This window comes from Anabrus simplex, chromosome 13 (assembly GCF_040414725.1).
Source record: "Anabrus simplex isolate iqAnaSimp1 chromosome 13, ASM4041472v1, whole genome shotgun sequence".
Classification (NCBI taxonomy): Eukaryota; Metazoa; Arthropoda; class Insecta; order Orthoptera; family Tettigoniidae; genus Anabrus; species Anabrus simplex.
Window position 1 is genome coordinate 80,874,571 of NC_090277.1, and position 16,361 is coordinate 80,890,931.

Sequence of the window (16,361 nt, forward strand, 5' to 3'; positions counted from 1 at the left end):
TAATCCTTGCTTATAACTACACCGATCGAGTTGGCAGTACGATTAGGTTCCCGCAGCTGTGAGCTTCCATTCAGGAGTTAGTGTGTTCGAACCACCACTATTTCCGTGGTTTCCCAAGGCAAATGTACCTTAATTAAAGCCACGGCCGCTTCCTTCGCATTCCTAACCCTTTTAAATCCCATCGCCGCCATAACACCTATCTGCGTCGGTGAGGAGTAAAAGCAAATAAAAAATCTATTAACACTAATCAGAGGGAAAAATGGAAGGGATCCGACACTTCGAAAAATCAAGATATCGGCCAAAGAAAAGCAAGGACCACGAAGGACGTGAAAATGAAAGACTCCCTGGCCTCGCAACTTAATATCATCGGGGTCGGAAAGGAAGATGCATGTGAGGAGCTTAGAAACACTGCCAGGATTCAGCTAAGGGCCTCGTGGTTGCCGTCCATTGCTCCCAAGTTAAGAGCCCTTGGAGCCCCTCTTAGTCGCATTTTATGACAGGCAGGTGATACTGTGGGTGTCGTCATTCTACTGCCCCCATCCACAGGGCGCCACTAGTTGACAAACACTGGTTTATAATAATATGTATGCGTGTTAGATATTTCATTTCTTCAGAAGTAATTTAATTAGTTCTAACCCACTATCTCCCGACTGCAAGTTCACAGCTGCGCGCTCCTAACCCTATAAAGCGACTGCTGCTCACTCCGAAGGTGTGCAGATTACGACATGATATTTGTCAGCATGACGAATTTTCTCGGCCATAATACTTGGCTCTCTAAACCAGAGCAGCTAGTTCAAGATAGCTTCCCCATTGTTATAGGGTTAGTGGACTTGGAACCAGCCTACAGATCCAGGTAAAATATCCCTTACCTGGCTGGGGATCAAACCTGAGGTCCCAAAGTGAGAGTTGAACAGACTAAAGCGGAAGTAACGTCACTGGCTCGTCACACTCTTCTTGGTTGTCAAATGAACCGGCTCGGCGCAAGATTCACAGTTGTACTCCAAGACTAATACACAGGACATCTCACCGGTTGTAACTTGATAACATTTGAAATAATTAATGCATTGATGAGGAGTCCCATACTGCCACTGCTGTGTTAAACGGACCATGCTAGTAAAATGCACCCACGTGGTAAAGATATCTACTGAATAAGTATGGCAGCTCCGCAGTGGCGACACTGTTGCCGTAACTCGTGCTGACAGGTGGCATGAAACCCGCGCCCCCTTGCCCCCTCTCCTACAATGTGAAAATACAGTAGCCGCAGCCTCTCTCACCCGCGTCTTACCCTGGTCTATATATCTCTCTTCCGATTTTGTCTGCTCAAAAGGCAGTCCGAACAATAGTTACAGTTAAAAAAACAGGAGAAATACTGCATGCCTGGAACATACCTTAAGAAGTAGGTCTACCAAATATTACCTTCTTCAACATTTGATTATAGAGGGTAAGGTATGAAGATGAAGAACGATATCGTGGCTAAATAACATAAAGCAAAGGACAGGGCTTCTTACTGTTGACAGTTTCCTGAACGCAGCAGCCAACCATGTTGCCATAATATCCCTTAATTAATATGTAACCGAGCTCGATAGCTGCAGTCGCTTAAGTGCGGCCAGTGTCCAGTATTCGGGAGATAGTAGGTTCGAACCCCACTGTCGGCAGCCCTGAAGATGGTTTTCCGTGGTTTCCCATTTTCACACCAGGCAAATGCTGGGGCTGTACCTTAATTAAGGCCACGGCCGCTTCCTTCCCACTCCCAGCCCTTCCCTGTTCCATCGTCGCCATAAGACCTATCTGTGTCGGTGCGACGTAAAGCAACTAGCAAAAAAAAAAAATTAATATGTACAGTGTTTTCCGTATAAACCCTGACTGCCCGCGCGCGTCTAAGCCAAGGCCGACCGGCTGGCTTCCTCCATGCCCACCGCCCACCTGGCTGTCACGCTCGCTTCCTCCACTTCACTTCCGATGCTGACATCAGTATTTGGCATTCGTTTGCGAATATGGAAATACAGTTTCCTTTAGAGCAATGCATTTTTGTGTTGTATCTTTCAGTGATCATGTCGACGTTTGAGAATATTTGCGGCACGCATTGCTTTTCTTATTTAATAAAAAAGGAAAAGGCTGTGAAAAGTCATCGTTTGATGGTAGAAACTTATAATGAATGCGCTCCATCGATTAGAACATGTGAGACATGGTTTAGACTATTTAAACGCGGTGATGACAGGGCGCGCTCTGGTAGACCACAAAAGTGCGAAGACGAGCAATTGCAGGTGTTACTGGATGATGACCCAACTCCAACTCAACGCTATCGCCAAGAAATGATTAATTTAAATCACGCATTGATCGAATGACGACCGGAATGGGCCAGAAGATATGGCTAAGTGATTTTGCTACTCGACAATGTGCCGTCTCACACAGCAAAACCAGTGAAGGACACCTTGAAATCGCTTGGATGGGTCATCCTTCCGCACCCGCCGTACTCTCCCGACGTGGCTCCATTTGACTATTACCTCTTCGTAACAATGGGACACGCGCTCGCAGAGGAGCACTTCAGCAATTTCGAGAAAGTTGGCTCGACGAATGGTTTGCCGCAAAAGACAAGCAGTTTTTCTGGCATGGTATTCATAAATTACTTGAAAGATGGGCGAAGTGTGTAGAAGCCGATGGCCAATATTTTGAACAAACAAAAAATGAATTTCCCTTGAAAATAACGTGTTTTCTTTACCACAAGAACCGGCAAAAAATTTCATTTTTTTCATTCTCTCTGTACATGTTGTTGTCATGACTGGGTATCGAACTTCCCAGAGTAGGAGCGCCCATTAATTCCAAGGAAGTCTGTAGCTGTGCGGTAACCCAATAACGAAGGGTTTAAGCATTATTTGTCTTGCTGCAGAGTATGAACACCGCCCCTGGCAGCCAGCACAGACCCTTGATATCGACACAGCTCCCTACTCCAGCACCTCTAATACAATTACTGAGGCACAAGGCGAGCTTTGATTCGATTTCAACGCCGCCACCGCCGCCGCGATGCTGTTAGACGCATTGCGTCGCATCGTGTTGTAATTGGTGCGGCATGATTAGCAGATTATCCGTTTCTCAACACAACACGATCAAATTTTCTTTTGCAATATTCTCTAATAGGCATTGCATATTCATAAGGCGTTTTTTCATATATAGTGGATTTTTTTGAGAGGTCTTGTTTTCATTTTACCTATGTTGTTCTCACACGAACTGATAAACAAGCTAGTGCGTTACTGAAGAACTGAAGTCGTTATCTTTCAATGTTAAGACTTTTAAAGTTAAAAACTTCATTATTGTTCCGTATTGAATAGAGAAATAAGATGTACAATATTATAGGTTAGGATCCACCTTTCAATACTCCGTAATAAGATGGTAAAAAGTAGTTACAACCTGTTTAATGGGACCGGTTTCAACACATTTTAAGTGTCATCATCAGCCAATTTGCGAAGATCTTAAAACAATTAGCATATTGAATACAGGCAAAAAATTAACATTGTATCATAACGTAGCAATTCAGTAAATGTTCAAAACACAATAATCACAGTCAAGAGAGTAAACAGAACATCACTATCTTGCGCCGAAAACAAATATAGCTGAAGTTCATAAGCAGGTCAAATATTCGCTTATGTAAAGTCGTTGCTAGGCAGGTCTTGTAGGCATTTGTTTCTCCGGCCGAAGAGCAAAAGGTGACGTGAATGAAGTCCTAGGAAAACAGTGTAGGATTTAATTTCGTCAAATTTCAAAGTGGATATATAGGTTTTTTAAAATAATTTAAAACGTTAAAAAAGAATAAAGCCAAATAAAAAATATATTTAAAAAAATAGGAAGAAATAATGAAAGAAATACGAGGTTCAACTCGAAACAACTTGCCGTAGTAATTGATAAAGAAATGATAAATAGAGAAAGGGGGACGTTAATTAGAGGGTGGTGATGGTGGTGGTGGTGGTGGTGGTGGTGGTGGTGGTGGTGGTGGTGGTTATTGTTATTAGAGGAAATACAATTGGGCAACAATCCTTAATATAATACTAATTCGAAGAAAAAAGAAAAAGAACCGACACTTCGAAAAATGAAGATATCGGTTAAAGGAAGACAAGGGCCACGAAGGGCGTGAAAATGAAAGACTCCCTAGCCCTCGCAAACCTAATAGCATCGGGGTCGGAAAAGAACAAGAATTGGCCAAGGGAGGTCGGACAGGATAGATGAAAGTGAGGAGCCTGGCACAAGTAAGTGGAAGCAATGCCAGGACTCAGCTAAGGGCCCCGTGGTCGCCAACCCACGCTCTGAAGTTCAGAGCCCCTGGGGGATGGAGGATGGGAAGGAAAGAAAAAATGGAAGGGATCCGATACTTCGAAAAATGAAGATATCAGCCAAAGGAAGACAAGGGCCACGAAGGGCGTGAAAATGAAAGACTCCCTAGCCCTCGGAAAACTAATAGCGTCGGGGTCGGAAAGGAACAAGAGTTGACCAAGGGAGGTCGGACAGGATAGATGAAAGTGAGGAGCCTGGCACAAGTAAGTGGAAGCAATGCCAGGACTCAGCTAAGGGCCCCCTCTTAAAATTAGTAGTTACTAACAACTTCTTCATCTTCGACAATACAATTTATCAACAAGATGGTTTAGCTATGGGCTCTCCAGCCTCGGGGATCCTTGCAGAAATATACCTAGACTTTTTAGAACACAATTTCATTGATAACAATGACGACTTTAAACATGTATTATTTTGGGCTAGATATGTGGATGACACATTTGTTATACTGGATGATAGAGTTTTCAATGCAGCTTCTACTCTTAATAGCCTCAATAAAATTGATCCACATATTAAATTCACTCTTGAAACAGAATCAAACAAATCTATTAATTTTCTAGACATAACAATAAACAGATTACCTTCCTCATTATCATATATGATTTACAGAAAACCCACACATACAGCTAATACCATAAAACAAGACTCTTTTCACCCACAGTCACATAAACGTGCTTCATACAACAGTATGGTTAACCGCGCCTTCAAAATTCCGCTATCAAAGGATAACTTAAATAAAGAACTAAACATCATCCGCTCTATTGCCAAATTTAACGGTTATAATTCTTATTTTATTGAACAAATCATTAACAAATTTAGACACCGCCCTAACACAACACTCTTAAAAGATATTCCCAAACCAGCTGCTTACACCACATTCACATTCAATGCAAATACCTATAGTATAGCTAATGTCTTCAAAAAACATAATACTATGATTTCTTTTCGAACTAATAATAGAAACCTTGAATTATTACATAATTCCCACTCCTTAAATAGAACAAGTGTCTTTTCTAAATCAGGCGTATACCGTTTTAAGTGCCACAACTGTAATTCTTCTTACATAGGTCAAACTGGTCGCAACTTCAAAATTAGGTACTTTGAACACGTTAATGCAATAAAGCACAACAGATTTTCGGCAGTGGGACAACACATACATGACACAAAACATGCTTTCACTACAATAAACCAGGATATTGAAATTCTCAGCACTCTAAATAAAGGCCCTCTCCTAGACATCACCGAAAACTGTTTTATACACCTTGACCAGTTTTTCAATCCAAATCTTAATCTGAATGATATTTCTGAGAAACCCAATCCCCTTTTCGATTTTCTCATCTCCTTTTTAAATAACCTGAAGTCAACAAATAAGGAATCAATCTTTCACAATTTACACAATACCCTCTCATGCCAATTCCCCCTTCCGCAACACCCCCCTTGATCCTCCTCAGTTCTCCCCCTTCTCACCCAAGGGGCTCTGAACTTCGGAGCGTGGGTTGGCGACCACGGGGCCCTTAGCCGAGTCCTGGCATTGCTTCCACTTACTTGTGCCAGGCTCCTCACTTTCATCTATCCTGTCCGACCTCCCTTGGTCAACTCTTGTTCCTTTCCGACCCCGACGCTTTTAGGTTTCCGAGGGCTAGGGAGTCTTTCATTTTCACGCCCTTCGTGGCCCCTTGTCTTCTTTTGGCTGATATCTTCATTTTTCGAAGTATCGGATCCCTTCCATTTTTCTTTCCTTCCCACCCTCCATCCCCCAGAGGTTCTGAACTTCGGAACGTGGGTTGGCGACCACGGGTGTCCTTAGCTGAGTCCTGGCATTGCTTCCACTTACTTGTACCAGGCTCCTCACTTTCATCTATCCTGTCCGACCTCCCTTGGTCAACTCTTGTTCCTTTCCGACCCCGACGCTTTTAGGTTTCCGAAGGGCTAGGGAGTCTTTCATTTTCACGCCCTTCGTTGGCCCTTGTCTCTTTTGGCTGATATCTTCATTTTTCGAAGTATCGGATCCCTTCCATTTTTTTTTTCTTTCCTTCCCACCCTCCATCCCCCAGGGGCTCTGAACTTCGGAACGTAGGTTGACGACCACGGGGGCCCTTAGCTGAGTCCTGGCATTGCTTCCACTTACTTGTGCCAGGCTCCTCACTTTCATCTATCCTGTCCGACCTCCCTTGGTCAACTCTTGTTCCTTTCCGACCCCGACGCTATTAGTTTTCCGAGGGCTAGGGAGTCTTTCATTTTCACGCCCTTCGTGGCCCTTGTCTTCCTTTGGCTGATATCTTCATTTTTCGAAGTATCGGATCCCTTCCATTTTTTCTTTCCTTCCCATCCTCCATCCCCCAGGGGCTCTGAACTTCAGAGCGTGGGTTGGCGACCACGGGGCCCTTAGCTGAGTCCTGGCATTGCTTCCACTTACTTGTGCCAGGCTCCTCACTTTCATCTATCCTGTCCGACCTCCCTTGGTCAATTCTTGTTCTTTTCCGACCCCGATGCTATTAGGTTTGCGAGGGCTAGGGAGTCTTTCATTTTCACGCCCTTCGTGGCCCTTGTCTTCCTTTAACCGATATCTTCATTTTTCGAAGTGTCGGTTCTTTTTCTTTTTTCTTCGAATTAGTATTATATTAAGGATTGTTGCCCAATTGTATTTCCTCTAATAACAATAACCACCACCACCACCACCACCACCACCACCACCACCACCACCACCACCATCACCACCCTCTAATTAACGTCCCCCTTTCTCTATTTATCATTTCTTTATCAATTACTACGGCAAGTTGTTTCGAGTTGAACCTCGTATTTCTTTCATTATTTCTTCCTATTTTTTTAAATATATTTTTTATTTGGCTTTATTCTTTTTTAACGTTTTAAATTATTTTAAAAAACCTATATATCCACTTTGAAATTTGACGAAATTAAATCCTACACTGTTTTCCTAGGACTTCATTCACGTCACCTTTTGCTCTTCGGCCGGAGAAACAAATGCCTACAAGACCTGCCTAGCAACGACTTTACATAAGCGAATATTTGACCTGCTTATGAACTTCAGCTATATTTGTTTTCGGCGCAAGATAGTGATGTTCTGTTTACTCTCTTGACTGTGATTATTGTGTTTTGAACATTTACTGAATTGCTACGTTATGATACAATGTTAATTTTTTGCCTGTATTCAATATGCTAATTGTTTTAAGATCTTCGCAAATTGGCTAATGATGACACTTAAAATGTGTTGAAACCGGTCCCATTAAACAGGTTGTAACTACTTTTTACCATCTTATTACGGAGTATTGAAAGGTGGATCCTAACCTATAATATTGTACATCTTATGTTAAGACTTCTCATCCCAGGTAACGAACATCAGCATTCACGAGTATCTCCTCTCTCTCTCATTCTCAAGCCGAAGATTGGTTGGCAGCAATTCTTCTCCTCCACTCATCTCTGTTCTCTGATTGTCTCTTCATTATATCATATGATTCTGCTCCTATATCTCCTTGAATCTATTTCATGTATTGTAATCTGGGTCTTCCTCTTCCCCCTTTTGTCTTGTACTGAAAATGAAAATGAAAATGAAAATCTACAACCTGTTTTCCAGTCATTGACCGGGTCAGGGATGTAATGAATGAATAATATATAGGCTATTATTACGATGGGGTCGCCACTCCCAAAGTGATATATAATGAATGATAGATGCTACGAAATGAGAATGGATAGTGTTGCTGGAATGAAAGATGACAGGGAAAACCGGAGTACCCGGAGAAAAACCTGTCCCGCCTCCACTTTGTCCAGCACAAATCTCACATGGAATGACCGGGATTTGAACCACGTTATCCAGCGGTGAGAGGCCGACGCGCTGCCGTCTGAGCCACGGAGGCTCTTGTCTTGTACTATTCCTTCCATAACATTGATTATAAAATCGTTGTATCTATACAGATGCCCTATTAACTCGTCTCTTGTCTCCATTATTGTTTTCAATAGAGCTCTCTTTTCACCAACTCTTCTAAGAAGTTCTTCATTTGACAGCCTTGCCGTCCACGAGATTTTCTGCATTCTCCTCCAACACCACATTTCAAACGCTTCTAGTCTTCTCGTATCGCATGTGCCAATTCTCCAAGTTTCTAAGTCGTACAGTGCCACACTCCAGACATCTGTCTGTCTGTTAGATCATCAGCCCAGAGGCTGGTTGGATCCTCAAAGAGCACCACCAAAGGTTATGCAGTTATAGGGAAACCACAAAAACCAATTGCAGAGACCAAATGAGGCATGATGAGGAGTGAGGTAGTTTGCCATTGCTTTCCTCACTGGACCAGAAAATGCTAATGCAAAACGACTGATCCTATGAGCAACACCTTTCATAACACTGGCACTAGTTGTGCTCCAAATGTCATTACTCAGCACCACCCATACCCCAGCAGCTTCCATACTGTCACAGCCATGGATGAGACTGGGACTTCGGTGGAAGCTACACTTTCCTATGGCCTGTGCCAAGAGACGGATATAAAAATACTGCATCTATCAAGAAATGGCAAGAGGCAGAACTCCAGACATAGCATTTGATAATTGCATTTTTGGTCTCTGCATTTAAGATCCTTGATGTAAGAAGCACTTTTTTTGTTGTTGAGGTTATTTTTGCTTGCACAATTCTGCTTTTTATGTCTGCTGAACTTTTGCCATCTGATGTTATTTTGCTTCCTAAATAGGTCAACGTTTAATATCTCTCCAGAACTAAAAATCTCCTAGGATAATATATGGGGAATAAGGGTACGGAATTAAGAAAGTCAAGCCTACGTACATGGTGTTCGCAGATGTAGAAATGGCATTCAATAGGTAATGTTGATTGGACCAAGCTATTTGAGTTTCTGAAGGTGATCGGAATTAGATACTGCGAAAGAAGAATGATCTACAATCTGTACACAATTCGGCCTGCAGTGATAAGAATAAATGGCTATGAAAAAATGAAAAAATCAGCAATCCAGAAAGGAGTGAGGCAAGGCTACAGTTTTACCTCCCCTTTTCAGTGTTTATATAGAACAAGAGGAACTTGGAAAGGCAATCACAATCCAAGAAGAGGAAATCTTTATTTTACCTGAGACTGCAGAAGATCTGGAGGAATTGCTGAATGGTATGGGCAGAGTCTTGTGGAAAGAGTACAAGGTGAAAATAAGTAAGTCCAAAACAAAAGTAATGGAGTGCAGTCGAACGATGTCAGGTGATGCAGGAAATATTAGATGAGAAATGAAGTCTTAAAAAAGGAAGTAGACGAATGTTGTTACTTAGGTAGTAAAATAACTAACGATGGCAGAAGTAAGGAGGACATAAAATGCAGACTACCGCAAAAAAGGAAGGTCTTTCTTAGAACACTGATGTAGGAATTATGTTTTTCACGACTTTCGTCTGGAGCGTGACATTGTATGCAAGTGAAACATGGACGATAACTAGCTCATAAAGAAAGAGAATGGAAGCTTTGAAATGTGCTGTTACAGAACAATGCTGAAGGTGAGATGGGCAGATCGAACCACGATTGAATATATACTGAATCGAATCGGTGAGACGAATAAGTTTAGGCGGTGTCTTTAAAAGTAGGAAAGATCACAATATGAACATACATTTGGAATTCGAGAGGACAAACTGGATCAAATATTCGTTAGAAACGGGAGTTAGGGATTGGAATAACTTACCATGGGAGATGTTCAATACATTTCCAATTTCTTTGCAATTATTTAAGGAAAGGCTAGAAAAACAACAGAGAGGGTATCTGTCACCTGGGCGACTGCCCTATATGCAGATCAGTATTGATTGATTGATTGATTGATTGATTGATTGATTGATTCATTCATTCATTGATTCATTCATTGATTCATTCATTGATTGATTGATTTGGCTAAATTTGATGAGAAGAAGAGATAGAATAAGGCACATATTAAGACACCCAGGACTTGTCCAGCTGGATTTTGAGGCAAGTGTAGACGGTAAGAACGGTAGGGGCAGTCCTAGGGATGAATATGGCAACCAGGCGGTAGAGCAAATCAAAGAGGATTTTGGAAAGGGAATCACAATCCAAAGATTTACATAAAAACGAAAAGGTTAGCACATGATAGGGTGGTATGGAGAGCTGCATCGAACCAGTCTATAGACTGATGACTCAAACACCATCATGGGGATTACATATGATAGACAGACAATGAACAATAATTCTATCAAGTTACTAAACAGTAAACGACGGAGAGCGAGGAGAATTTTTAAAAATGCATATTTGCAAATTATTCTCTCTTCTTCTTCTTTTTTTTTCTTCTTCTCGAATCTCCTTGGGATATTTTTGAATCGGTCTCATATGTTCTGCAAGTTATGTTAGTCTTATTACCTAATGGCTTATTAACTAAGCTCAGTTGATGATGACCTAATTTAATCGGTTGAATGTTGTACAATCTAGTAACGAGTTTGACATAAATATTATTCTTTAGTTCTTTAAGGGGACTTGGGACACACTTTTTTCGGTAAATGGATGAAATTGTCGGAATTTGAATTCTGGCATAAATAAATTATATTAACCTTGCTCTACATAACAAAAGTGGTTTTGTGCCGCTGTGACTATTTTTGACGTAGTTACGGCCGTTTTTAAGTGGCTCTGCACGGTCATTTGATTCTCCACCACGCCCCCTTTTCTCTGTATGCCTGGCTATCCGTGTCCCTTCTGTTACCATTAATTCCCTCTTTTCGGTAGCATTGAGATGATACAATTTTTGAATACTGGAATATATACTGCCATCTGTTGGCTATGTTATGAACTACTTCAACCTATAATTTAGTCAACATAAAACTTAATATTTTAGAACATGTTTATAATTATATCCATTCTAGTGACATGTTTGACTTGAAAAATTCTATGTGTTTATAGAAGTAGTATTTTAATATGTTTGAGAGTTGTAACCAAATGCATACATTTAATAAGTTAGTGGACAGCCTGACATCAGCCTATACACTTCCTTGTTTACTATTGGGTTTGTTTTGGTCAGTTTCGTGAATTGCAAGCACGGTTGCAGGAAATTGTTAGTGAATATTATATCAAATCATGAGGAAGTAGATCCATCCAATGTAGGTAAACAAGTGCTTGACATTGCTGTATCATTTGATGGAACATGACACAAGCGTGGCCATTGCACAATAAAATAAATATTGGTTTAATATAATAATTTAAATTAAATTAAAAACATCCACATTGTATTTACGAAGTAGAAGTAGTCTAAAAATAGCTAGTAGTAAGTACAGTATTTAACTTAGATCTAGTCTTGCAAGGATACAATTAGTTAAATTTTCATTTAGTATTTTTATTAAGCTTATTAGTATTTTTACATTCTTATTTCTTTTGTTGTGTATTGATTTTTTTTTCTTTTTCCTCAAACCTGTATTATGTAGGCAGTTACTTTTTCTTTCATTCTTCTTTGCATGTATATATTCATATTTTTGTCTTAAAAATTAGTGTTATTTGTAGTTCTTAGTATTTTAAGTTAATGTCATTGTATGGAATAATAATAATAATATGTGTGTGGTTAAGTGTAAGAAAGGGCCAAGAGCCCTAACTTCGCCACAGAAAATAAAGGCTTTATCTATCTATCTATCTATACATCTCTCTGTGGCATTGGCATAGTAATTGACATTCTGAGTGGATTAGTTATAGATTACCATGTGTTATCTAAATATTGTCACATGTGTGTTGTAACTGCTCATGAACTGGGTGATGATTCTCCAGAATATAATGTATGGCTGGAAGGTCATAAAGCATGTGGGGAAATGCTCCAGGAATTATGAGGGATCATCTGTAGCAGTGAAAGTATTTGCAGCTGATATTTTATGGAAAAGATCAGTAGAAGAATGTGGCATGCGCTACACAACTGTGCTTTTTGATGGGGATGCCAAAACATTTCTCCACCTTTCAAATGAAGCAGTATATTGACCAGATGTACAATTGAAGGAAGAAGAGTGCTTTAACCATGTTGCAAAAAGGATGGGTACTAGTTTGACGAATTTGGTGAAAGAGTAGAAAGTAAAAGGAACTACACTTGGTGGAAGGGGTCCTGGAAGTTTGAAAGAAGCAACTATTGTGAAGCTCACAAATTATTATAGGCAGGCAATATGTCCAAATATTCCCTCAGTAGATAATATGAAATCTGCAATATATGCCTCACTATACCATTACTCCTCCACAGATGAAGATCCTAAGCATAAGAAATGCCTCTTCGGACCTGAAACATGGTGCTTCTATAACAAGAGTATCACAACAGGACAAACCCCTCAAAACCCACAAAAAATGTCAGTTTAATTCACAACTGCAATGCTGCTGAAAATTGTGCCTGTATACCAAAGGCTGGCATCACCAGAACTTCTGTCTAGATGTTGTAGAGGGGCTACTCAAAATTCCAATGAAAGTCTTCATGCATGTATATGGAAAAAGTGCCCAAAAGAGACCTTTGTGTCCTCAAAAAGACTTGGAATAGCTGTTTCTAATGCAGTTTCAGAATACAACATGTGATGCAGTGCAACACAAGAAATGAAAATGGCTGTAAGGAATTATAAACTTTCACCAGTATCCACCAAACTTGCCACATAGAGATGAAAGAAGAAAATTTGACAGTCAGCGGTCAGTCACCCAACAAAAGAAAACAGCCAAGAAAAAATCTGAAAATCCTCAAGGTGCACAGGGAGGAAGCCAAGAAGAACCAGGAGGGTAGGAGGTATAGTGCTAGTGAATTTTAAGAGATTTGGAAAGGCCATTATGAAAATTTTTAATGGTTTTAGAACTAAAATTCATTTAACTCAAAACACCATTTTTTGTAACCTGCAGTATTCCATGCGGGTCAAATCTAAACCTATATTTACCAAAGTTTGTGTGTAGCTTCTATGTGACCTAACAAAGAAATTGTAGGATGGATTTTGCATTTTTCTTCAATATACTCATTTTATGAGGCAAAATGTACAGAAAATTAGTGGAAAATTACATGAAATAAAATTAAAAATTTGAAACAGGAGTTAATTGATCAACATAGGGTGAATCAAAAATTCCATCCTAGAGTTTTTTATGTTATAAGGAAGAATCATTTCACAAGTTTTCAAACTCTCAGGTAAAAATCCATCCCGCAGGGAACTTTTTGAAAGTTGCCTGTTTTGCGAGTGTCATAAACACAAAGTACACCATATCTCATAAACTAATAAGGATATTCAGCTGAAATTAAGATATATTCTTTCCATAGTAGTCCTACATATTCTATAAAAATTTCATTGTGATTGCTCAAAAATTGTGGAAAATAAGAAAATGTGTCCCAAGTTCCCTTAATATACTTCTTATAGTTACTTCCCTGTAAGTACGTTTTCAGTTGTCCAAAATCTTCCATATCGTATATATTTCAACCTCTGACTTTTAGTTACAGAAAATCCCCCTTATTTTCATTATAAGTTTGTCTAAACTCAGTATTTGTGATACACAATTTTTGTCATCCACAGTTACTTTTGTATACATTTATTTTTGTTTCAATTCATATTTTCTAATACACTCTCATATATTTTTCTCTAATATTTTAATACAAAATCTTCTTCACCCATTTGTCTATTTATTAATTTTTGTGACACGAAATATAAATTGTATATTTATATTTTCCCCTAAGTCCACTTCATGTACGTACACTTTTCTCTAAATTTACTTTTTATGATACAAAATATTCCTTACTCATTATTAACGGTGTGAAATTATTTTTATATTATAAACGTTCCTTTTCTATATTTATTTCTGTCCAAATTCGTTTTTGTGGCACAAAATTTTTATTTTTAAAATTATCTGAATTTGTTTCCTTTTCCCATACAAAAGTTTTCTTATTCACAATTATGATCATCCGAATATTTTTAGAGCACAATCCTCCTGTTTCACATAAGCTATTTTTGCTTTACATTCATTTTTGTGATACAATATCTTTTCTATCAGAACATAATGTATTTGTCTCAGTTCCTTTTCTGCGATAAAATAATCTTCTTCATCCACATATTTTTAATAACGTTTGTTTTTAGTTACACAAAAGAATTCTTATCCTCATTTTGTTTTCATTCCTCTTTAACTAACTTATATGAAATTAACTTATTCAAGTATTTTTAGAACTCATGTTTTGTTCTACAAAATCTTCCTTATTCACATAGTATACTTTTCTCTTTAATACATTTTTTCTTTGGTAGAAAACATACCTTATCATCAATTATTTTCTCCTAACTTTGTATTTTGTTAAATTAAACATTCCTTTTCACCTATGTTTTCCTCTAAACTTCTTTTTAGTTCTTAACTGCAAGTGTGGATAAGTTGTAGACTGTAGGCCTTCTGATCTCAAAATTGTGTGTTCAAGCTTGACTGAGATAGCCGGATTTTTGAAGCCATGCAAAATATTCATTTTACACTCCATGCTATACGATGTGGCTGTGGTCACACATTTAGCGTTCACCTGACATAGTTAATTGAAACTTAACAACAGATAATTGAAGGTCGAGTTGGCAGCGTGAATCAAAATCGCCTACACATGGTATGGCTGAGACCATACCATTGTTTTTAATATTTTAGAGTTTTACAAATATATTCTGTTTCCATAATATCTTCTTCATGTTAGCTGGTGCAGGATTCACTCTCTCGATCTTCGACCGCCACTTTGTGTGTCCTCAGGGTGGAGGCCGATAACAGTCACGTCCTTAATGACCACGTCCAGCCATCTCTTCTTCGATCATCCACTCGGTCGCTTATCATTGATGTTCAGGAAATAGGCAGCTTTGTCGAAGGTGTTGCTCTGAGAACATGTATCGAATATTCTCCTATTTTGTCAGTGATAGAAGACACACGACGTAGTCAAGTAGAGGAACATATACAGTATGATCCAACGGAGCATGAGCAGTTCCATGGAATGGAGTAGTCTTTCGGATTCCATTGTTACCGACCATCACTAGGTGTCATACAGTGCATCGCCGTCTTGTAAATCTTGGGTTTGAGTTGGATTGGGATTTTTCTATCGCCATGTTCTTTCTCCATATTTAGTACATATTTTTTTCTCATTGTTCTGATTTCTTCCCAATCTGTCAATAGATGTGCAATAATCACTTCCTCCATCACTAATCCTCCGATGTTTAGGCAGTAATACATTAGAATGCAAACCAAATTATCTAGAGGGAAGAGTAGTCTAGCCCGCTGTTACGTAATGTACTGAGAGTAACATAAATTCTAGGGGTTCTAATAGGCCGTACCCCTAATGTTTATGCAAATGTTATACCGCAATATACCAAGATCAGCATGGTTTTAGGGGTTCTAATAGGCCGTGCCCCTAATATTTATGCAAATCTCATAGTAAAATTGTTGTGCGGGTAGAGTATACTTGTTACTCGCCTCAGTAAGTTTGTATTCTAACCTATTACTTGCCTGCTAATCTGGCCTCTATCCATCACCATCCCTACAGACATTTCAAAAACCTTTCAATTTTGTTTGTTTCAGAATGCAGCAGCAGCAGCTTGCGGCGCAGTTATCGCACCATCACGGGTCTCCGCGACGCTCTGCAGAGCCACCCCACAGCCCAGCGGCAGCGTCTACGACGTCAGACTCCAGCATCAGTCTGGGTGCGCATTCACCTCCGATCCCCACGTCTCATGCGCCGCCCCCACCGACACACACCCTTGCGCAACCCCTCGCGCTACATCGGCCCTTCTCTCCGCCCCCAAGGCTCACGTGATACCGGCCCCCACACCCGCCTCCCGGGTGCTGGTGACTGGGGACGGGTGAACTCAGTGACTTCTTGTGGGATCCATCATCATCTACGAACGTCAAGGGACTCACCGACAACCATCTGCTTCGGGGCTGAAAACACCTCTCATTCTTAAAACACGAAGGTGTTTGATTCGTTTCTCACTTCTAATTCCTTTTGTTCCTAAAATATTTTAGGTAGTATGACAAAAATAATACATCAATATTTGAGGGCTTCAGAACCATAGTAAACAAAGTGAATCAGACAACGTTCGAAGAAGTGAATCCCACA

The 16,361-nt window shown here is 39.8% G+C and overlaps 1 protein-coding gene across 1 annotated transcript in view; it reads left to right on the plus strand.

Annotated features, from left to right (window-relative positions):
- LOC136885025 (homeobox protein SIX6-like) overlaps positions 1-16,058 on the plus strand; it is a 290,109-nt gene extending 274,051 nt beyond the window's left edge. Inside the window, exon 2 of the mRNA XM_067157411.2 lies at positions 15,824-16,058. Coding sequence (XP_067013512.1) covers positions 15,824-16,058 — 235 coding nt within the window. The remainder of the gene's footprint in view (positions 1-15,823) is intronic.
- Positions 16,059-16,361: the final 303 nt, after the last annotated feature.